General features: G+C 36.7%; 1 protein-coding gene across 2 annotated transcripts; it reads right to left on the bottom strand.

The window, feature by feature from the left end:
- Positions 1 to 2,570: 2,570 nt before the first annotated feature.
- On the bottom strand, positions 2,571 to 19,373 carry LOC140171298 (uncharacterized). 2 transcript variants are annotated; one of them, XM_072194528.1, is made up of 2 exons: positions 19,067 to 19,373; positions 2,571 to 5,947 (listed from the first exon to the last, which is right to left on the bottom strand). In XM_072194528.1, exon 2 carries the CDS (start codon positions 5,804 to 5,806, stop codon positions 4,526 to 4,528), a length of 1,281 nt encoding a protein of 426 aa, XP_072050629.1. In that variant the 5' UTR covers positions 5,807 to 5,947; positions 19,067 to 19,373; the 3' UTR covers positions 2,571 to 4,525. The 2 variants fall into 2 exon arrangements, with proteins under 2 accessions (XP_072050629.1, XP_072050630.1); XM_072194529.1 differs by lacking the exon at positions 19,067 to 19,373 and adding an exon at positions 15,044 to 15,157.
- Between the last annotated feature and the right edge of the window lie 4,949 nt (positions 19,374 to 24,322).

Raw genomic sequence — 24,322 nt, 5'->3', positions numbered from 1 at the left:
CAGGTGTATAAATGGTTACCAGCCTTCTTAAATGGGAAGGTAACAGACTCACTGTGGAGAAGGTGTGGCAATCCCCCACAGCAACATTTCATAGTGGAGTCTGACCTAATCGCTAACGAAAGAGAGATGGGCAGTCTGGCGTCCATCCTGTAAAATACAGGTTCGACTCCTTTACTTTTTCCTTTACCTTAACGAAAAACCTGGATCTCGTTATATGGTCATGTTACACTTGAGGCCTGATGGGACATACTCCTGATTCTATAAAAAAAAACAGCACAAAGATGAATTTTACCAAATAAAACAACTAAATCCTAATCCTTTAGTTGGTACTAACTGGTATGGGAGTCCAATTTTGCAATTTCCCCAACATGCATTTGCATGTTTTCTTATAATTTCAAGCATTCAAAATCGTGAGTATAGGACAAGATTCTGCTCTTATTATTTGACTACTTTATGTTAATTTTGATAATAAAAGAATAGGAATTAGTCTTTGGGCTTAATTGTTCCAGAATACGAAAAATGTCATGGAAATGCATGCTTGTTGTCCTTTTCCCCCCAAACTTGACCAAAATATTAAAGTTTGACTTTTAATGCCAGTTAGTATCAGCTGAAGGATTAGGATTGAGCTGTTTCATTTAGAAATATTTTCTATATTTGTCTGGAATCTGTAAATGCATAACATAATGCATACATGTAGGCTACTGGTACATTAGTTTGCCTATTGGGCTTGGATAGCAACGTTTGCACAGTATTTTTTTGTGGGACCTGAGAGCACATGAGACACATCAAATTGCATTCTGAATGAAAATACGTGGAATGTCCTTCTGATATCAAAGAATTTTGATTTTTTTTTTAATTAGCAACATAATACAAATTTTATGGCAAATTATTAAAATTGATACTTTTATATTTAGCAGTTGTTGAAGTAAACTTTATCAATCTAATGATATGTACTTGTGTATGTAGCTGGGAGGAAAAGCCATCCATCATTTGCAAATTTTGAACTTTTCTATTGCAGATATAAATTTCTTCCCAAAAAGATGTGTAAAAATATTTAATAATTTGTCATACAATTTGTATTATATCGCGAATTTCAACAAATCAAAATTACTTGATATCAGAAGGACATTCCTCGTATTTAGAATGCAATTTGGTGTGTCTGATGTGCTCTCAGGTCCTACAAAAAATACTGGTGCAAACGATGCTATCCGGTTCCTTAAACTTTTTGGGTCTACCATTTGTAACATAGAAAGTTTAGTAATTCCACGCGTGGTACAGCCACTGATCATGCTTTGATGCTGATGCACTTCAAATTGTTTCAAATGGAATAAACACATTAGGCAGTCCCATTTGAATCTCTTACACCCTCTGAGAAAGATTCAACCTGAATCTTTAACAGACTAAGGGAAGATGAGTTTCAAATAGAGCTTACCAATGTGCTTATTCCATTTGAAATTCATACTCCCCCTGTGGAAGATATTTTCAAAATCTTCCACAGGGGTAGTGTGGATTTTAGATGGAATAGCCCAATATCTGTGCTTTCTAAACTGTTCTGGAAGTAAAACTTTCAGGGCATTAAAATTGTGGGGTGTGTGTGTCTACAGTGTTGCCTGTGAGTGTGGGGTGTGTGTGTCTAAAGTGTTGCCCTACGTTTCTTTTATATGTCATGCCAGGAATTTTCAATATGTGTATATTTTCAACACAAAAATAATACTAGGATTTTTGGTTGTTCAAATAAAACTCTGACCTGACATGTAGTAGTGCTTTGTTTGAGGTGGGTCTCTTACAAATCTTTGACTAGATTACCAAATCGACATCGAACAAATAAAACACTAGAATGGCAAACATTTAATGTCAGAGTTTTGTAAAAATGCTCTATATAGGTTTGGAGAAAATTGCAACAAAAAAATAACCCAACTTTTTTGGAAGTAACAAAATGTCTTCAGTAGTTTGTTTATTATTACCAATTTTCAAGAACTAGATATTAAATTTCTAAAACCCAATTTTTTAGTTTTTGAATTTTGACCAACTTTTTGTAAAAAAATCATAAAAGTGCACGATTTTCACCCATATTTTGACCATTTCTTGGTGTGAAGTAGGTCAAATTGAAAAAATATTTAGTTTTTGAAAATTAATAAACAAATTACAAAGCAATTATTATGTTATAAACTCCAACAAAAAAATTGGGTCACAGATATTTTTGTCCCAAAACGTTTTTTGACCCCATTTTCTTGGAGGCTATAGCCAAAACATTGCGGGGGAAGGATTTGCTCCAAAACTGAGCATTTTACAATAAAAATATGACATCACAGATGGGTTAGACAAATGTTTGCTATTCTAAATAATAAATAATTATGTAACCTATCCTTTGATCAGCTCGTAATCGGCGGGCCTTATAACATCGCTGAGAAAGTACACTTTATTGAACTCAACAAAACGTTTTCTACCTCATTGGATAGAAACTAATCTCTCTTCGCTCAACGAAGTAGTATAAATTCAGCTTTATGCAATACGACAGACTTGAACCGCGTCATCGTCAACACATAGAAATCACCCGGTGACAAAACAAAAATAGTCCTTTTTCGAAAGGATAGAAATTTTATTAATAAACGAAATCGATAATTGGTTATAAACAAATTATAATTACAAAATTAAAGAATAATTCTGGGGATCAAACTTATAAGAAAAACAAGGGGTGTATTTTTTCTAAAGTATAGACCTATACTTGAATGATTATCATCATACGAAATTTGTGCAATATTTTTGTTACACCTGTTTTGATGCGACAATTGAAAGTTTTGAGCGTTCAAAAGATTCCTTTTGGGCTTACTCACTCCAGTGAGTACGCTCTGTTCTAATGTCACTTTTGAATTTAATGACGTTTAGAATGAGATGAAACTTTCGTCACAATTTTTAGTGAAAGGCGTATAATTACGTAATCTTGCAAGGTTTGATAAATAGATAAATTCATAGATTATAAATGATAATGATAACCACTAAACATATCTCGTCACACGTTGTATTTAATTCGCCATCCCATTCTTAATATTCATCAGTCATACAAATGCGCGCCTGCACATGCACCAAAGTCAGTTAGTTGCTTTTCTCAAAAAATATAAATGAATAAACAGCTGAAAATCCAGTAGGGAGTGTTAGGCAATCGTTAACCTCTCTTCACATAAAATAAACCTATAGTGGCAGCATAAAGCAGCTATTACTTAATAGCATCTACTGATGTTAACATTCAAATGGCGGCCTTATTATCTTCTACTAAGTAATGTTGCAAGCTATAGTGCGCAATACCAAAAGGTGAGTCAGTAAGTAACGTACACTTGTAATATAGGCTAGACATTATGGTACTCGTGTTCAAAAACCTGTATTACATACACATGGAGGTGTTTACATTTAATACTGAGTCTCTTTTTCCTGTTGAAAACAAACAATACGAATTGGATCCTAATGACATCTAATAAACTGTTTGGACATTGGGAGACGTAAAGTATGTGGTATGTTTTAAATTCAACGGTATCAAGTCTAAGTGTTGGTAAATTAAAAATGGCATCATGCATCACTGGCATAGTCGTATCATTCTCCGTTGTTGCTTGGGAACCGGGTTATTGTTTTTTAATTATTTGATAGTCCGATGTTTAAGGGTAATAACTCAATGAACACAATCCTTGGTGGGTCGAAGGAATCACTGGTTCTAAAACGGTAAGGCGAAAATGTCCGTGTAACAAATTGTCCCACAAGTCTTTACTGTTCATTCCGAGTTGTTTTACAAATAAGATATCCGTTAGCACGGTAAGTGTACACGTATAAACTGTCTCCGCTTTGAGAAGTTTGTGCATTTGTCAATACTTTTTTGTATAGAATTGCGGCAAAAATGGAGAATCTTACACTTTTGTATTTCCTGTATAATAATGACAGACACACATTACGTACCGTAGCCAAACTTGTCGACTTTAATGCTGGTATTAATTTCCTGGTGTACTGTGTAAATTTGTTACGTCACATGATTGCTTACGTCACGCCTGATTTTGTGGTACAAGAATACTTTGCTCAAACAAAACGTTGTAAGAAAAGTCAAGTTCCCGCTTATTCCACTAGTTCTTTCAACTGCTTGTATATTGTAAGATATCAGTCATCCAACATATTATCCAGAGACAGCGGGCATAAACTCCCAGTATATTCGGACGGTCCATGTGCAAGCGAGTTGTTGCGTCATTAATTCCATTGTTCTGGCTATATTATTGCTATCTTACATAAGCGATTCTATAGCAATCCACTCTCACAACAGATAAAAAGAAGTAACTGCAAGTATATTAACATATGTATACTGCAAAGAAATAATCATACATCTCTTAAATGTACTATCACTTCACTAAAAATCAGTTACCATGGTTACACAGTGTCTGTCATAATCCTTCAGTTGAGGTGGCTGATTAAATCGACAAAATGTGACGACCGAATAGTTGTAGCACAATTAGCAAATAAAATGAATTTAACTGTCTACAAATCGTATCCATTATAGATCATCTGATTCAAACATATCTCCTCCGCCCCATGAAGACTGCTGGGGTCCCGCGTAATTTGGTTGATACGCAGCCGATCCCCGTCCCCTTGGTGCTTGTCTGGGGCCCCCTCGGCCTCGCCCACCGCCACCCCGTTGTGGAGGTCTTTGTTGTTGAGCGCGTTGTTGTTGTTGATGATGCTGATGATATGCTTGCTGCTGGGTTTGTTCATAATTAGCTCTTCTTTGGTTTAGTGGGACATACGGTTCTTCTTCCTCCTCTTGCCCTCCTTGCCATGCTGTCGGTCTTGGATTGTAGTCTCCGAATTGCCCTGGGCGATTACCTCCACCACCGCCTCCACTACTGAAAGATGGTGACTGGTACGCGTCGAGGTCATCATGTCGGAAGATAGAATCAGTAGGATCTTCATGCACGTAATTTGATGACCATCCTGTTGCTTTCCGATTGAAATCCGTTTCATAGGGGACTACATTAGCGTGGAAACGCTTATAGGATTCGCCAGCTCTGGGTTGATTATTTCCTTTCCAACTACTTGATTGTTGCACCTGTTGCTGCTGTTGCTGGTGGTGCATATGTTGATGAAATTGTCCGCCACTTGATTGATGCTGAGGTCGAGCGTAATCCATTTCTGAGTATCCCGGTCGCGGTTTGTTAGCAGGCGCGTGAATTCTAGCTTTTGCTGGTGGTTGACAACCTAGTCTTTCTATCTCTGGAGGTCTATTTTCTTCAAACGCGTCTCGTGGATCGCCTATATAACTTTGACTCGCGGCGTTCCAAGGGCTCTGTTTAAATTTAAATTTCGGACCTGGCTTATATCGTGATCTAGGAGCACTAGGACAAACGTTTGATTCGTCAACGATGTGATGATCAGCACGTGCCCGCCCTTGTAAAAATAGTTCAGTTGCGCGACCAGGGCGTGGAGGACCGACTAATTCCCGGCTCTGTTCAGGATGACCTTGTTGTCGTTTGCCTCCTTTTCGCGGTGCTTGTGGTCGAAATGTATCTTTTGTATGAGTCTGTACACGTTGGCCTAATAACGTATGGCTAGGTTTTTGCCTACCTGGTGAATGTTCGTGGTGGCTCTGTTCTAAGTAGTATATGATATCCGAAGTCCGTTGACCGGGATATTGCTCCGGTTCCTCCTCGACGTCGTACGGGTCGTAGATTCCTCGTTGTCGGTAATACATAAGGGTGCCCTTATAGGGGCGAACTCCGGTAAGTTCTTCTATGCCACGTTCATGCGGTTCGGGAGGAGGAGGAATTTCAGGCCACATAGGAGGCGAGAGAAGTTGTGAAATATATCAATTGTTTACTGGTAGTTGAGAGAGGTTGGTAACTGGGCGTGGTGACTTGGTATGTGTGCTTCTCCTGGTATTTGGCTTGGATTGGTGTCTTGGTAGTAATTAGTACGTACCCTGTAATGAAAAAAGAAAGAAATAGAGGAGAGTATTAATCAACTGCGTGAAATATAATTGTGACAATGGTATAAAACAATGGTATGAAAATTATGAAACTATGCAATCAAACTGTTTTTAAAAACGTTTAGTAGTCATGGATTGGAATGCTTAGAAAAGGTCAACTGGTTATCATTGCATTTATCCAATTGGCTACTATCATTTAAATTACACATGGTAATTAATACCAAGTACATTACACATGGTATTTGACAGGCTCGCTATAAAATGTGCGAGGACGCAACAAGTTGCGGCTGCTTTTGGACCGGGTGCCCAATTTCGGCATGCAATATAATATTGTACTAGTATTAGTTGTTGTTGTGTTTTAAAATGATTTGCACAATGACGATTCATATTGAATGGCAGGTAATATATATAGAATACAAATGTTTTATTTGTATACCTTATATTGAAGGGATTCATATTCTATTATATTACTTATTAGTATAGGTGACATTTACATGTGCCTATAGCTATATATACATGCTCCTATATTTTCCTCCTATTCGTTTTTGGTTTACTTTTAAAGAGCAAAGGATCATTAAGGGATATGTAACGTATAAGCATAATGAACCAAAATAGCCTCACTTCTTATGGTAGACTTCAATATTTTAAACCCTCATTTAACAATTCTAGCTCCAAATTTGACTTCAAGTTGCAGAGTATGAGTTTTGGTACCCAAATTTCCCAAAGTCATTCTGTGATTGTACAAGTATATTGGTGTTAAAAGAACTTTGTCGTGACAGATGAGATGTGATCTTAGTGTGTTGAATCTCAAGACGTCCGTTGACATATTGGCAGATGTCTGCATCACTTGGGTTAACATGCCCATGTATCTAACAAACATGTGTATGGGAGCATTTCAAAGAGGCCAGATGATATGCGTGTGATTTTCGCACATCGTGAATATGACCGACTGGTCTACATTGATTCACTTCAGCTAATTAGGCGTTCAAATATGTTCAAGAGCTTTCAAGGTATGTAGGGGGCCTTACCAAAGTAGTCCGTCAAGAACGTACCGACAGCGCGCTAACTTGTGAGTCCTTTTTGACGGACTATCCCAAACCGCTAGACATCCTCACACAGTGACATCGCCCTGATATCTTCATAGTAGAAATCGCCATGGTAGGTTGAATCCACAGCCACCCATGACCATTTTATTCGGACCTTATGAGATGCATATTATTAGCGAAGTGACCTGACTAAGGCTACTGACATAGACGGGGTCATTGATTTCTCCCTCTGTGAGCAAGCTTGTATACGACATTGCGGTCAATGGTTATACTCTCTCCACTTCAGTGAGTGCCGCTATAGCCTGCTGCGCGCTGTAGTCCATACCATGATGCAGGACCAACGCAATATAAAATTGAGAGTTTTGGTCAAATTTTGAGTTCAAAGCGCACGGCCAATTTTCAAAGCGCACGCTAACGACTATAATATCTGTTCAACACGTATTTTCAAGTGTATGAGACCACATCTGGTTTCTTGAGAAACATTCATTTACGGGAGATATTCATCATTTTCTAACTCAGTATCCGAAGATTTTCGTCTGATATCAAAATCGTGCATAGCAATTCACGTGTATCGATCCCGTGTATTCATTTTAATGTCACTGCTGCACCAAATAATTATTAGCCAGGCGATGTCGGTGTGCCTCATGGCTGAGCATACTTTAGGCTACTATAAGGTCCGATTCGTCACTATGCGAAATCAAAACATAATAATAACGATCAAGTTTTATCGTCGTGGTGCTCTGCGTGGAGAAAATGGTGCCCATTTTATTCTTTTACTGGACGATCCTGCAAGTAGCTTTAGATATTTAACAACAAATGGAACTAATTGTACCATTTTAAAGGGCGCCAAAAATGATAAACGACAGTATTACATACACCATTTATTACACAATGCGATGTCTTGTTCAATGTTGTGTATAATCACAGTTTCGAAAGTTGAAATGTGACTCGCCTAAAGTTACAAAACGCACTTAAAGTTGAAATTTTAATAACAATTTCAGTTAGTGAGAGATCGTGGACATCTAACATAAGTCCAGACGAGTCAATTATAACCAGCATGGTATTCACTACAACACACTGTTCATGTCATTAAACGCAATTGCAAAATCAAATTGAATAATTTATTTGAGTTGGCACTCAGCATAAAAACATACATAAAGTTTTCCGACGGTGTGAGTGATTGTAAAATGGTCACGTGCTCATACAACCCAGGTGGAAAGAGCGCCGAACAGGTGTGTAGATAATGGAAAGCATTTTAGTTAATATACCCCATCCAATGCCCCATCCCAGCCCCCCGTTGTAGGGTCATATAGGGAACTATGAGGTCAAGGCTAACTTCAAGTGGGGAATGAAACTTTGCCATGTCCAGGTCATTTTTAAACCATCGAAAAAGGACACGTTATCATTATCAGTGGTTTGGGCGCCTGTCTATATAACACGCAGAACGGTTGCGGGTTCGATTCCCGGTCCCGTGTTGACGCGTTTTCCAAAATTTTGTCAGTAGTACATGTACACTTGCTAATTTCGTTTGTCTAAAGTTTTAATTGTAACACATCGGAGAGATTAAACTCTTATTGTTAATTGAACAAACATATGTGACATGATCAAGGGGAATGAATCACATGTCGGCAATTTTCAATTTGAAGTTTTTTTATATCAGTTTCTGGCAGTTTACAACTTTGCTATATTTTGATGCAAACCCCATCAAAATCGGACATCTTGTTACTGAGTTATGAGCAATCTATCAATGGCTGAAAACAATATAAAACAAAAGAATTTGAACACCGTTTTTGCCAATATCTCAGAAACAATATTAGCGACATCCGACTCATTTCCCTTGATCATGTCACATATATGTCTCTCCAGTTTAAGGTCTGAGCACACCCCGAAATCAAACGCTTGGTTACAGGTCGTGAGGTCGATGACAGAGGGGGTCATTAGTCCGAAAACACAATACAAGTATTATAAACCTACATTCTTACTCTAACTCATACCCCAAACTTACCCCAGAAAAAACCTCTAAATTAAGGGATCTAAAATGAGCGTTTATTGGGTTTCGACAGTATTTTGTGGGACATGAGAGCACCTCAGACCTATCGAATTGCATTCTGAATACGAAGCATGTCTTTCTGATATCAAATAATTTTCATTTTTGAAAATCACAATATAATACAAATTTTATGACAAATTATAAAAATTTGATATTTTTCAAATTTTGATATATAACAGTCCTCGAAGTAAATTATATAAATCTAATGATATATTCGTAAAGTGTATGTAGCTGGGAGGAAAAGCCGACGGTCAATTGAAAATGTTGACCTTTCATATTGAAGATATGGATTTTTTTCCCAAAAAGACCTAATTTATTTTGGTGTTTTGGAAAAAAAAATCCACATCTTCAATACGAAAGGTCAAAATTTTCAATTGATCGTCGGCTTTTCATTCCACCTACATACTCTTTAAGTATAAATCATCAGATTTATAAAGTTTACTTCGAGTACTGTTAAATATCAAAAATATCAATTTTTAATGATTTGCCATAAAATGTGTATTATATTGCGAATTTCAAAAAATCAAAATTATTTGACATCAGAAAGACATTCTCCGCATTCAGAATGCAATTCGATATGTCTGATGTGCTCTAATGTCCCAAAATAAATACTGTCCAAACGTTCATACCCCAGCCCTTAAGTATTTCAAATTTAATGGTTTTTAAACATATGGATAAAATCAGCCGCTTCTTTTTTATATATTAGTAAATTGTGATATTACAATATGTATATCAATATCATGAGAAATATTAGGCCTAAAAAATAAATAAATAATTTGAGCTTAGAATTTCATCGTGATCATCTGAGCATATAAACGTCCACAAACTCATGTATCTGATTTCCCTGTGCGATATCAGTTGGATGAAATATTACAAAGCAAACGCATAGTAACAATACTGTGTGGGCTTTGTTTCCGAAATGAGAACAATATTCTGCATATTGTTATGCAGCATTGTTATGGTAAATAATAGTACAACTTATTGTTGCTAATGTCAAACTTGTCACACAAGTAAATGAGAGCATGATATAGTTTCCGCTTCATTTACTTACGTCGTAGCCCGCTGCCTTGAAAATTAATTTCGCTTCAAACGGGGGAAGAACACGTACGAGCCCGAATTTACCCACATAATTTCTCTTTTTTCAGGAGAAATACGCATAAAAAATTGCAACTAGTGTCAACTTGTAATGTAATAATTATTCTCTTCAAATAGAGATAAACTTGTTTTTGCAATAGACCTGACCTTTAAAGGACTTAAAAGGGGTCTTGCAATTCAAGAACTTTTGTCTTGAGGGTTTCCTATAGAGGGCAAAAGGGGTTCTTGAAGGCCTTTTACAGAACCTTTATATCTGAGAGTGTAGTGAAACAAAATTCATTTTCTTAAATTTTGTGAATATCATAACTCATGACCCGCGTGACGGAAGTAAGAGTTTGAAAGAGCAATGCGTGGCAGCATGGATGTAATTTGGAGATGGCTGAACCATAATACATTGTCAAACGTAAGGTTGCAGAGACTGCATTGACCCTGTAGGCGGAAAGGATTGCTTACTTCGATATTATATCTGTACTTTAATTAGCAGTGGGTTAGATCTTACTTTCCTTTACTGTGGCTATCCAAAGGCTACTGATTATCCACTTTTTGTTTAATATCTGTAAGAGCTACTTATTCCAATGACATCATATGGTCATTATGTCGTATTTATTCCTCCATTTTTTGAGTTTCCCTTTTGTTTCCATAAACTAGATACCAGTGAGATAATTGGGACATTGCCATGGCAACACTGCATCACTTAATTCAGTTATGACAATTTACGTGAAATTGATACACTATCAAACTTGCGTTCAAAGAAATATCTTGGATCATTATCGTTCAAAATGTCTTTTGTGCGCTCAAAGTTGCCCAAACATACTGTGTCTGCCTATTTGGATGAGCCTTGTTAATTTAATTTAAAACCGAATTGGGCTTTTACCGTTTGACTTTTAATGTGTGGTTCAAAGAGTCCTGTCATTTAAACAGCAGGGATAGATTTTGTGAAATATAATAAATTGGTTTCAAACTGAGGATGTATTTGACCTTAATTCTTTTATTATTATTTAACGTTTGTTGGAAATTGGGCATTTTAGTATGGCATTATAGGCCTAAATGCTTGATATGATTCCATCAAAATCGCGTGTATGAGAAATAAAAAGCAGGTTAGACGTTTGGTTTGACTTAATGTTCCTTCAATTTTGCGAACAAAAATTGCAGAACCCTACTTCATTGTGTCACACATACAAACATCCAAGACTAATAAAGAAATGACACATAGAAACAGTAGAAACAGCACATTTGTAGTAGGAGTAGCAGTATAGCATGAGGAAGAAAAATTACAAAAATAAGGAAGAAAAAAAAACTATTTCAAACGAAGTATGAAATAAAATAACAAAGTTTAGAATAAAATAACATAACCTTATGTAACGTAACGTAACGTTTAGCGCAAACGTCATGTCACATGGTCACGGAGCGTAACGTACCGTACTTAACCTTTGACGAAGCATGATGTGACCCAATTACGCTGTTTTGAGATAACCGACACATTGAAATTTGCTATATAACCCGGGTCCTATCAAACCTTTTCAGTGGCGTAGCGTGGGTCATCACATTGGGGGGCACCGACCATGATTAGGGGAGGGGCGCACCGGATCTGATTGGGTGGGGGGCCCGGGCCGTTTTTCGACAATTTTCCTTTGGGATTTTTAAAGATTTCAGATCGATTGGGGGCACCCCCCCACGTGTCCCTATGACGCTACGCCACTGAACCTTTTTGATGCTTCAAAAGTGCAGCATAAAATTTAACTGATGCTCATCGCTCAAGTAACCATGGTAACGGGAGGTTTTGTGAATTATAGTTTCAGGTAATTCCTTAAAAGTGGTTGGGACAATTAATGTTGATTACCAAACACTAATTCATCCTCTATGCTTACTCATCCCAGGATCTGTGCTCATCCTCAATATTCTCAAACATAGCACAATTTATCATCACCAGACAGACACTGTACATTGCATAAACACCGTTACAGAATTTACCAAACGCTAAGAGCAATACATTGGCACGAAGACTCAACCTGCTGTGAACTGAGACGTGCTTCAGAAGCAAATACACTAAAGGTCTTTATATCCTATCATTCGTTTTTCTAAGATTTGCGAGAAATCTAATTTTGTGAGAAATCTAATTACTCGGCTCTTGCTGTTGAAACAAACATTCTACTCATCAAAAAGTGCAATATATGGATGGTTTCGTGAGAGATTTTGAAAGGACTGGTGAAAAAGAGAGTGTTCGCGGCTTAAAGCAATGCTTCAGGCTCTATAAAAACACCACTTTAATAACATGTACATCTAGCCCCTATTCCACATTGAAATCTCACATGGACTTATTTTAGTTCTATATGATTTAGTTTTCATGCTATTTATAATGATAATATGTTTTATTATTGTCTATTAAGAGCTATTAAGCCCACTCGTTGTGCGCATAGAACATATTCTCAGTCAAAAAAAGCAATATGCGCGTAGGTTGTCATTATTAAACGGCTCTTTTCAAAGCCACCAAAAATGATATTACGAGCTAATGACCATATTATCAGACACATTTGTATAAATGAACTAGTTATGTTTTCCCAATACGAGACAGCAACTAAAAGTACGATATACTACTAACATGGCGTCCTGATTCCTCACTTAGGCCTAAATACATAATATTATGATTCATAATTTATATGATCGCTATCTTTTTTCTTTTAGATTTTTATATCAAATTGTCCCAAACTCAAATCCAAATAATCATAATACAAGACGAGTATAAAACGTTTTAGTAACATTGAAAAATACTTTGAAAACTTGCAACATATTATTCAAACATAGCCTAATCAGTGAAAATATTATTTAAGTGTTGACAAAAGTGCTTACCAAATAAAAGTATTTTACACTAACATTTTGAAAACATTTTTTAAATGTCGTTGTAGTATTTTGTTTTTATGTAAAACATTTAAGAAGCGAATTTTCATGACTTTGACATAACTCGACATTTGTCAAGTCATGATACACTTTAAAAGCAAGTTAACATATTTAGGCGTTCGTGAACTTGCACCTTTTGCGTGTGGCTATATACGCTGAATAATGTGATAGTTGATATGCTTCATTTCATGTCGTAGAGTAAATCTCATTGTACCTCTATATGTCCCATTAATCACACAATAGAAGCCAATACTCAGAAACATTTAATTAGCCATAACGAACTTTTTCTTTGTTTTGTGCAAGAGGGAATTTGTCACTTTTTTAATTTTATACCAGCGCCTTTTCCGGTGCTTTCATCCAATAGATACAACATAAGCCTAGATGTCATGATGCAATAATATGTGAAATTTGATATATTCTTCAAGTATCACAAAAAATAAATAAATACCTAGATTTTATCATAGATTATAATCTATGATTTTATTCACAATTCACATGAATCTGCCCTCCCAACCCATATCCCAGTCTACATGTACGGTGTACCATGAGGGCCACACAAAAGCCTGCATCCAAATGAGATACAGTGCTGCCGCGCCGTTAGATGGAACATCCTATCTTCAGGTAAGGGTCAGAGTAGCATAAACTTAAAACGTTTGTGGAACCGTTTTTATTTCGAAGTCTTTCCATGTACTAGACCATAATTTAAATTCGCTTTCTTTGGGTTTTGTTCCACTGTGGTTTGTTTCTGCTTGTATCTTTGCATTCATAAAGCATTATAGACGGTACTGTATGTATTATATGCCACACTTATTAGGAGTGGTAACAGAAAGACACAGTAAATATTTCCTGAAAACATCGCTCAAATTTCTCTTGCGATAATTTGCCAATTAAAGTATAATTATTCTGCTTCAATGCAAATGTATCTGTAGTTGATGGCATGTAAACCGATAATATAATAACTGCCACTGCAACTGTCTAACTGTCACCTTTCTACAAATGTCAAAGATAGAAACTATCTATCGGGACGGGTGTTCCATCGATAACAAAGTTATGTATCGTACTGTACATGCACTTTGCTTCTTGAAATATCTTACTTAACTTATTTACCAACCATGGTACAACTCAAATGTAAGTTACAGGGACATTCAGATATTTCATGTACAATATGTCTTACTGTACCAACAATATGTTGCTATAAACCAAAATTTCAAAAAGCGTTTAGGATATGTTGGTGTGGTTTTTTTCTTCTTTTTTTGTTTTTTTGTTTTTTTGCTATATATAGCGGTAAGCGCCATGGGCGTAATGGGGATCCACCACCACACAGAGCGGATAACCCCCTTCTCCATTATATCATTACTATATATTCTATTTTTCAACCCCAGCACAGACATCGAAATGACAACATACCAGGAGCTACCAGTCTATCCTTTCTAGGCTAAGGGTATTTCTAAGTCTTAACTTTAATAAAAGTGGTCTTACCTTTAATAAAAGTGGTCTTATAACTTTATTAAAAGTTCAAAAATAGTTTATTTAAATAAATGTTATAGTTTGCCCGATTGGTTCTTAACTAACAAAATTATTTAAATATTTCGACGAAACAACTTCCTCGTATTCCTAATGTTTTAAAATATGATAAGGTTCTGTTTAAGAAATCAGAACTTTTTATTTGTGACCATTTAAAAAAACCCATTTATTCTTTAACGGAACTAATGAGTATTTTAGCCAGTAATGTCCAGTATCCATGTATTTTATTATTTTTGAATACGATTGCTTCTCTGAAATCCACCATTTTTACAACACAATCCAATGCGAGCAAAACTAACCTCCTCCGGATGGTAAAATAAACCAAATTAATTACCAAATGATTGGAATCTGCGTAAACTAAAATGTATTAAATTGAACATCAACTGGTTTGGTTGTTTCAAACTCCCCAGCATCATGTTAACACAAACTTGAAGCAACTTTCTAACAGAAAAAACAAATTGAACTTTTTTCGCTACTCACCCGGCTTTTCCCAAAAATTTCGGAACACTGAAATAGTTCCATCTTCACCATTCAGTGACTGATCCAGTTTGAGCCAACAAACCGCGTGCAATGTCTTTTTAAGCGCAAACCCCAAAGAAACCCTCAAATAAATCTACAAATCAGAGTTCAATTGGGGACAAGGTCAATTGCAATGTTGTTGAAAACATCATACTTTCATTGACATACCTACATGATGAATAAGATATCAATGGTTTTATAATGTGTCAGACATTCTTACAGGTTGCGGGTCGTGACCCATAAGCAAAGCAACTTTCCCTCATGCCTCATGCATCATTACCAAAACACGCCGGAATCTACACTTTTTTTCATGTACAAATCTTGCCAAATTGCAGGTATTCTAGACCTTTTTAAGTACAACAGAACTACTACTAGTACTAGGCATTTAAATCACTTATTTATGTGTGTGTTCTTGTACAGATTTGAAATATTATTATATTTCAAAATGATGAAAAGTTTTGACAATTAAAATTAATTATAAGAATTTCAGTTCTCTCGTCTGCCTTTTCGACACCCGTCATTATATATATTTAGCTAGCTTTAAAAAGCGGTAAGTAAAAAACACTATAAAACATTATTTAAACTTTTATCAATACTTCAAGACCCACAGAACCAATACTAGGCTTGTTTCTACTCATTTGAATGCATTTTACATTTAGCTCCTGAAAGTCGCAATCATAACAGTAAAAGGGATGAGCTATAATTAAATATCGAATTAATAGAATTAAAAATTTCGACACCAAGAATGAAAAACCACTAAACTATGTAGGCATGATTGCAATCATATGTATATATATAAATTTTCATGGACTTTCCAAAAATGTATTTTTTCAACATTTTTATGGGATGACTTATTTGAAAGGCGTGGGATTTTCCCAAAACCACTCATCTCTCTTCACTACATTTTCATCTAAAGTCATTAAATTATTTCCAGTCGATATTTTCCATGGTTTTAATTGTGTATTATATGTCAGTAAGGTTTTAAAATGAAACAAGTGTTTCTATGGTCAACACGGTCAAGGTGAATTTCAAGTTTGATAGGGCCTATCAAATATCATTTTAAAATATGTGTATGATAAAATAGTTCAGGTTTTGGAGACATTATTTTACTATTTTGAGCGATTTTAATCTATTCTTTTCTATTCTTTTCAAAAATAGGCCTGCGAAGTCATGTTTAAAATTCTGAAAAACATTCCGGGACGAATGCCAAAACCAAGAATAGGCCTACAACAAGACTACCCATTCATATACACGACACAAGTTCACTCAACTTGCTCGTACAACGAGTCATTATTTTGGCATTTCTGTTACCATGGCAACCAAATCAACATCACTGAAATCGGCAGATTTGTTTCCGTGTCTCATTCATTTCAAAGATGTCTTATTGATAGTGCAATGGCTTTCAATTCAGAAAGTTCAAATGAACATTATCTAAAAGGACAATTCTTTTTGTTATTTGGATGGCATAAATTGAAGTGCTACCCCCATCGTTATAATAATGTTGAAAACACAGCTAGCATCAATGAGCGTTTTGGGAAGCACGTTCTAAGTGATGTCAAACTGTGTTCCAAAACGTGTTTGCACGCTATATCAGAAGCGACAAAAATACAATGTTGGTTATTTATTTAATCCAGAAAGTCTGCAGTTTCGAGCATTTTGAGAACGGGAATTTATTGAGAATACAATCATATTAATTTGTAAGCGCTCTTTAGCAAAGTCATAGTTCATTGAATTTACAACACAGGCAAAACAGGCGAAAATAGTAAATTTTTGCACAAGATTTGCAATTTAAAGCTCATTCTATAATGACGCTAGTATATGGACAATATATGTGTGCTTTTTCATTTAGTGACATAAAATTTGAAAAATATTGTAAGGAGCACTTGAGGTTATGACTTTCAAAACCTACATTTTGGTCAAAAAATGTACTTGGATAGGTAGTTTTCAACAGATTTACAACATTCGCTTTGCTATAACATTGAATTGCGTTATCTGTTGACCTGGTAACGAAAAGTGTTTTTAGGGGAAGTGTTAGCTTTCGTTTGATATAAACAAAAATCTGATTGGATGAAGGGAACACTTGAGGTTTCGACAAAAACCAATCAACGAGGCCCATTTTTCAGCTAGAAGCTCCACAGCTCTTACGATGCTATGCACTCAACCGTGTATTGTGATCAAAGACTGTGTGGAGACAATTCACTGCTTGCTTGAGAGCTCTTGGACGAAAATGTGTGCTCATGTGTATCGAGGTGGAAACTGTGCGCATGATGGTTTATAAGAGAATCGTTTTTGTATAGAAACCTTTCCATATATGTCAATTAATCCTGAATTAGACCTAATATTAATTGGTTGATGGTTGAAACATGGTGAATAAAATGAAATCTAAACCATATGCATGCTTTGCCTTAGCCCCTTCATGAAGAGTAACCTTTAGAGTGTATAGGCCCTAATCTAATAATTGATTATCATGATCATGGTCGTCCCTCACAAACAACAGACGGTCAATGGTATGGTACCGGTATACGATATCAAAGCTAAAAGACAGAGTTATCCGTGACCTTAAACCTGGTTAAGTTACAATTTGAAGGTCAAGCCAAGACAGGGTTAATGAGGTCATATACCATTGACGTCAAAACATACTTTTAAACATTAGCATGAAGAGAACCATATGGTTAGATCTAGTGTTCTAATTATGTATCATTGTCATCGGCCAAGTTAGGATCGAGTTACTTTGAATGAAAGTTCAAAGGTCATCGGTCAACTCAGTGGTCAATCATACTCGAGTCGCTATCTTGTCTTACATGCAAATGGATGTCATTTAATTGGACATTATTGTTCTTGTAATTTGGTCACTTGTAAATGAAGTCATATAAACAAATATTAGTGTTGACACGGCTTCAAATAAACATCATATGTTACTTCATTCGGATAGTCGACGAAATTGCTGTTTTACCGAAACCGAAAAGCATGCGACATTCGACGATCCCACCATCCAAAACACATTGTAAATGAGACAATTATGCATATCGGAGGAGCAGAGATGACAAACGAAACGCCCGGCGCGGAGACGATTGTCATGTAGCAGCAAAAAAACATCTGAACATCCCTATAATAATTTTATCAAAATCCAGAGCAAAATCAAATGATATAAAAATGTTTCACGTACAATGTGTAGGGAGTATGTATATAATTATAAAGGACATTATTCCCACACAACTGAAGTAATGAATGCATCAAAATCTAGTTCAATAAAACGAAGGCCTTATAAAACTCAAAATCTGACGCGTGAACTGTCATAGCTATGGGTGACAGCAAGAAGATTGTCAACTTGGTGATAAAGATGCACAGCCGTGTCATATCAGATTACAATAATCAAATAAAATTAGAACTGACTTCAATGTACGACCGTACCAATTGAAGATGAAAATTAATGAGCTATAAGAAGCAGCCCATCATATATCACCATATTTTTATTGTAGTATTTGCCATGTCGACCGCGAGAACTATGACAAATGAGCATCCATTGCATGCATGTCTTTTTCTATTTTTGTTAAAAGTGCAATTGGCATAATTTACATCTGTCTATTCCACAGAACTAATTCTGTGGTCTATTCAATCACACGTTATAAAATGCTGAACTATTTGTGAGTTTAAATCAAAGCAATAGATTGACGTGGTTATTAACTTGAAGGATGAGGTGTAATTAGGTATGTAAAAATAAACGCATAAATTATCCGCAGAGTCCAGTGCATCATCTCAGCTGATGGTAGTTCGTTATCGAATTCAAAATGTTCCATAACGTGTATCTGACTACACACCTACGCCAAATGCCATCAAACATAGATTTCATGTAATGACAAGTATATCCACATCATATCAAATGTCAATAGAGTTATTTTGACCGGAGTTACAAAAAACGGAAAGTTAGTATGTTAAGTTACGTCATACGACAGTATAATTAAAATACGTCAAAACTGTTCTTACCTGCGTAGGTTCCCGTTTATACCCGGTGGAGCACCACAAAGGTACTCTCGACGCACTCCGGGTATTATAATCTCCGTGTCAGCCGGAATATGATTCAAAAGGGTAGGGACCGGGTTCTATATTTGCCTCAGTAAAGCCTCAAGTTGTAAGATGAGCCGGCGGTCAATTTTGACTCTTTTTTTCCCAGGGTGATGTTGATGCTGATGATGACAAGGGGAAACCCGGCTCATAAAGGCCAACAATATCCCTCTCTCGTTTTTGCGTTTGATTTCTTAATCGTACCACGGTATCTGCTCCACCGAGAATGCTAAGCATGTATTATGTTGGTGTATGGTGGCGTGTGCCAACTCCTTATATAGATAATGGATGGACTAATATGGACATGCGGACTCGGGGATGAGGATGTCGAGATAGAAAATTGACGCAGATGAGGTCGCTATCTCTTACACATGATATAGCACTCGCTATTGGTTTAAATGTCTTACTTATAAGATAGGAGATGAAAGTGTGACGCTAACTCTGTGTAATAGACTTGTAAGTGGAGTTAATCAGGATGTTTCTTTTCCAGGGTTGACTTCAAATGCAGGTCGTGTCGCTACCTCAGCATCAACCGTCACTAGGATCCACAATAAGCTCATCTACCAGGGCACATTTCTGAAACTCCAATACAGTTGCATATTCATTGAATGACCTTTGAAAATTTGGGTACACAAACTTATACTCTGCAACTTGAGGTCAAATGTTGCACTATGATTATGTAATTGAGGTTATTGGACTATGCCATTGGGATGGGGCTATTGTGGTCCATAGTGCGTGTCCGGACAATCGTATACAACCACTTTCGTATACGTAGTTTACTCTTACATTTCCGGATCCGTCCTGACCACGGTCAATGACCTGACAAAAAAGTTACTTCGACCGGATTTGAGGGAGAGCCAATAAGCCCGATCGGCATTGGAAGTTTGCAATGCATTGTGGGACAGTTTTTGCAGTTTTGGGACACTCTGACCCTCTGCCCTATTGAGAAAATTCAGAAAGTTTTTGTGCGTACAAAATATAATCTAAAATGTTTTACAAGAATGAAAACAAACCCAAAAACATTATTATTGAATAAATTGATTATTTAAATATTTTTGATGATAGCATTGTGACAATAATAAATAAATTAATAATAATAAATTACAGCAATTTCCCCGATATTTCAGAGGTCAAAGTGTCCCAAAACTGCTCTCAAAAGCCGAATGTTATACAATGACGATTGAGCTTATTAATTGCTTATACTGCTGATCACCTTTTGCTGACGTGATGACGACTATTTTGATTTGTTTAATGATGTTATCACCAATGCATGCCACGCGTAAATGATTTGATACAAAATACTTCGTTTTGAATGGAAATTACTAGGACCAGGACACTAATTATTTACATCGAGGGGAAAGGAAATTTTATTTCAAAAACTTTTCGAACAAAAATTTTGGCCTCCGTGTTCGCTTGAACATTTTACGTTCTAAAATGCATTATAGGCTTGTGCGCCACTCCACCCTACTCCATCCCACTTCACTCCATCCCACCCACACACCCCTACACATCTGGCATACAGTATAATACACCCCCCACCACCCACCCACACCTGACGCACACCCACCTCCGCACCAACCAACCCCTGTACCTCACCCACGACGCTCCCCCCCCATTACGCGTTATTTGCTTTGCTATAAGATTTATCAATTCAGTCATTTTAACATTTCAAGCACAAAAGAATTTTAAAGAATGTAGTTTTACCAATCCCCGAAATACACCCATTTATAATTATAGTTCAATTTTCTGGATATACGTTCAAAAAACACTCACATCCACTGCACTCGGACATCAACCCATCGAATAACAGGTGCATAATAACAATGGCATTAATTATGTTCCGTGTAAAACGCTCAATGACAACAATGTAGTTTTGCCGTTTCTTGTAATACCAATGAGAAACATTTTCATTTTACACATGTTTCGAAAGATAAGAAACAGGTAACCCTGAAAACATGGACCCAAATTTTAGGATTTTTTGTGCTGGGTTGTTGTGCTAACGGCAACCCAGCACTTATTGTTTGGGTTCTGTTTTCTGTTGTTTCTATAAGTAATTCATGAAGAAAACGGAAACTTGTAAAAATGTTGCAAAAAAATTATCAAAATGGTTATGACAAACAGAAATACTAAAATTGGCCTGTGCATATATCAGAAATATTGTGTTGATTTTGCATGTTAAGGTGAAATAGGTATATGTTTTAGGAAAATAATTTTCTGAATCTAGATTAGGAAGTTTTGCTGGTTCTCTTCACTAGAACACTTATCTTGGCAGGCTATGGGATCATGTGGGCAGACACACCGGGTACCATACATGCTTTGTTGTAGTTCAGTATTTCAGTGTGTTGTATGGTATGTGATCCAATATCTCTGGTGAGATGGCTACCTGCTGAGTTATGATGACATATTTAATTTACACATCTTGCTCTATTCATGTTCCTAGTGGTCTGTCTGTGGTGGTCTGTTATCTTAATATGTGGTGGATAATTTTCAACTACATGTAACATGTTTGACCATGCAACATGCAGTAAACATGGTAAAAGTTGAATCCCTCACATCGAAGACCTGTGTTAATAAATAAGCAAGATCACCGAATATTGGAAATATGTACATTTCCTGGTAACACGACGATGACCAAAAGCTATTGATGCACATATCACCTTCAAATATTTGTGTCTATTTTTATGATGACAAATATGTCACAACCAGAATAGCTTAGAATGAAGCTTTAGGGCATAGGTCCTAAGTAATGATTGAATTTGTTTACTAAGGATATTATCAGTAAACATTCAATTCTTGGCTTTAAAGGCGCTATTTTGGGGTTCATGGTTTTCAGCTATGAATGAATTAATCTATACTATAAGGTGCGAACGTCGGTTGTTTTTAGGCCACGAGACCATTTAGCAATCCATGTATGTGGGGTGTATGTGCAGGGGTGTTTGTACCCTAACAGTGTCTGCTTCCTACTCATGTCATCCAAACCTGGTGATAATAATATTTGAGTAGGAGGACAATACGTGAGTGGAGATATTTGAGGTCAAAGGTCATCTAGGTGTCAAATGAGGTCATTGTTGATTTAGATTAAGCGATGGGGGAAATTGCTCTCCTTTGTATATAAAAGTAAATTTCAATGTCAAACATTACCTAGTGATAATAATCTCTGCGTAAGGGAGCATCAGGTGAGTGAAAATGTGTTGAGGTCATAGGTCATATAGGGGTCAAATTTTGGAATTGTTCGTATTGGGCTTTAAGTTGGTGAACGTAAACCTGAAGAGGAGTAACAACGTAAAGAGCATATGAATTGAAGTATAAGAATTGGAATGGAACTGATGTAATGAATCAACTGAGTCATCAGTATCTGGGATACTGATTTTGGGGTTTGAACCAACCGAATCTTGCCACTTCAAATTATTTTGACTATTTTTACAAAAAGAAATATGAAGTTACTCATTGTGAACAACCATGTCCCAGCACATCGCTTTTTAAAGGGATTTTATTATAACTATAAAACTATTAGGCGTACGACCCACATGTTTTTTTATTGCATATTTTTTCTCATTCATTTGACACCAACCGGGCGGGTACTAGACACCATTGACCTACCATAAAACCCCTTTGACCCACCATGACACCCCTTGACCAACCATATTAACATTTTGACTCAACATGACACCTCATGACAGACCATGACACTCTTTGATGATCCATGATACCACTTGATCCGCCATGACACACCTTGACTCACCATGACACTCAATGACCCACCATGACACTCATTGACCTACTCCGACGCCCCTTATCCCACCATGGCACCCATTCACCTACCATGATACCCACATTACAACAAGTTACCACAGACCGAGTGACAAACTATAATGAGCTGTGACATCATTACCCAATTTACATATCGCCGTCCACGGCCAATACAATTGGAGCACCATTGATCTGTTTGCCAAATATTCATGAGAACCGCATACACTGCCACGAGAGGATGATGATACATGTATGTAAATAAGTATGTACACATTGACCTGCGCATGCACGGCTATAGAGGTTGTGTATAATGAAGCATCATACCGTAAATATGGCGGACTACTCAAATGCATTCAACAAAAGCATGATTGCAATCTACCGCGACAGTTCGTCTCACACACCTAACAAATGCACTACCATCAAATAGGTTGATGACAACATATTTTGATTGAATGGACTGTACTGCGCTACTGATTACGGTGAAGGACACCGGTTCAAATCCTTTGTTGGAATGTGTACATGCTATGCAATATCGACCAGCCAAGCAGAGCCATGAGTCATGCATGATCAATTTGCATAAAGTGGTGGTTTCCGACCCAATATTTATGAATATTGCATGGTACATACAGGAAAAATGCCTGAATGATGTCCAAAATTTGGCTCAAATATACGTTATGGTTCGTACTATCGAGTGAGTATGATATTTTTTATGAATAGACTGTAAGCTACTGTATATAGTAAATAAGGTGGCACACAGGATCACATGTAAATTGTGCCTTATTTAAAATTTTGCTCGGTACGGCATTAATTGCATTATGGTGTGGGTAGTGCCAAATTTTTCTTATGAAATTTAGGCCATTGGTCACGGGAAAAAAGCCCGGGAAAAAGGGTTATCGTAAGCATTATGCATGTGTGCCGTCATGGTGCAGTAGGGTAGTTTTACCAGCGCTCGCAGTACTCTGCACGATTAAATTGACCAGATATAAATACCGCCGCTCTACTTTCAGATACATACATCCATCCATCAAACCAACCCACATCAACCAATCTCATCCACTGACGATATAATTATCAGTCTAACCTGAATACTGAATTATATACCACTCCCTGCTCCACCTCCACACACAGACCACGTTTTGCAAGTAGAATTTGTTTATTATATGGCATTTGTAGTTGCACATAATATACGGGGGTGGGGTGGTTCCAGGAGTTTATAGAATGTTAGTAAATTTAGGTTTACATATAAAATGTAAAGGGGGTTTTACCATCTTCCCTAAGGTTTTTAATGCGTCATAACAAAATGCACGTCTTTTCGCCCAAACGACTCAAGCTAATCGTAGACCCATCATTTGCGCTCATTTTTAGTGATACAATTGTTACCCCAGTAGGAGTTGCGACCACAGCTATATTAGCAATCGAAAAACTATG

Source organism: Amphiura filiformis, chromosome 15 (genome assembly GCF_039555335.1).
Source record: "Amphiura filiformis chromosome 15, Afil_fr2py, whole genome shotgun sequence".
Taxonomy (NCBI): Eukaryota; Metazoa; Echinodermata; class Ophiuroidea; order Amphilepidida; family Amphiuridae; genus Amphiura; species Amphiura filiformis.
Note: the sequence above shows the minus strand (reverse complement) of the source record. Positions and strands in the feature narration are given on the sequence as shown.

Excerpts from the sequence above, each read along its gene's own strand:
- LOC140171298 (XM_072194528.1), bottom strand. The coding sequence starts at position 5,806 with ATGTGGCCTGAAATTCCTCCTCCTCCCGAACCGCATGAACGTGGCATA.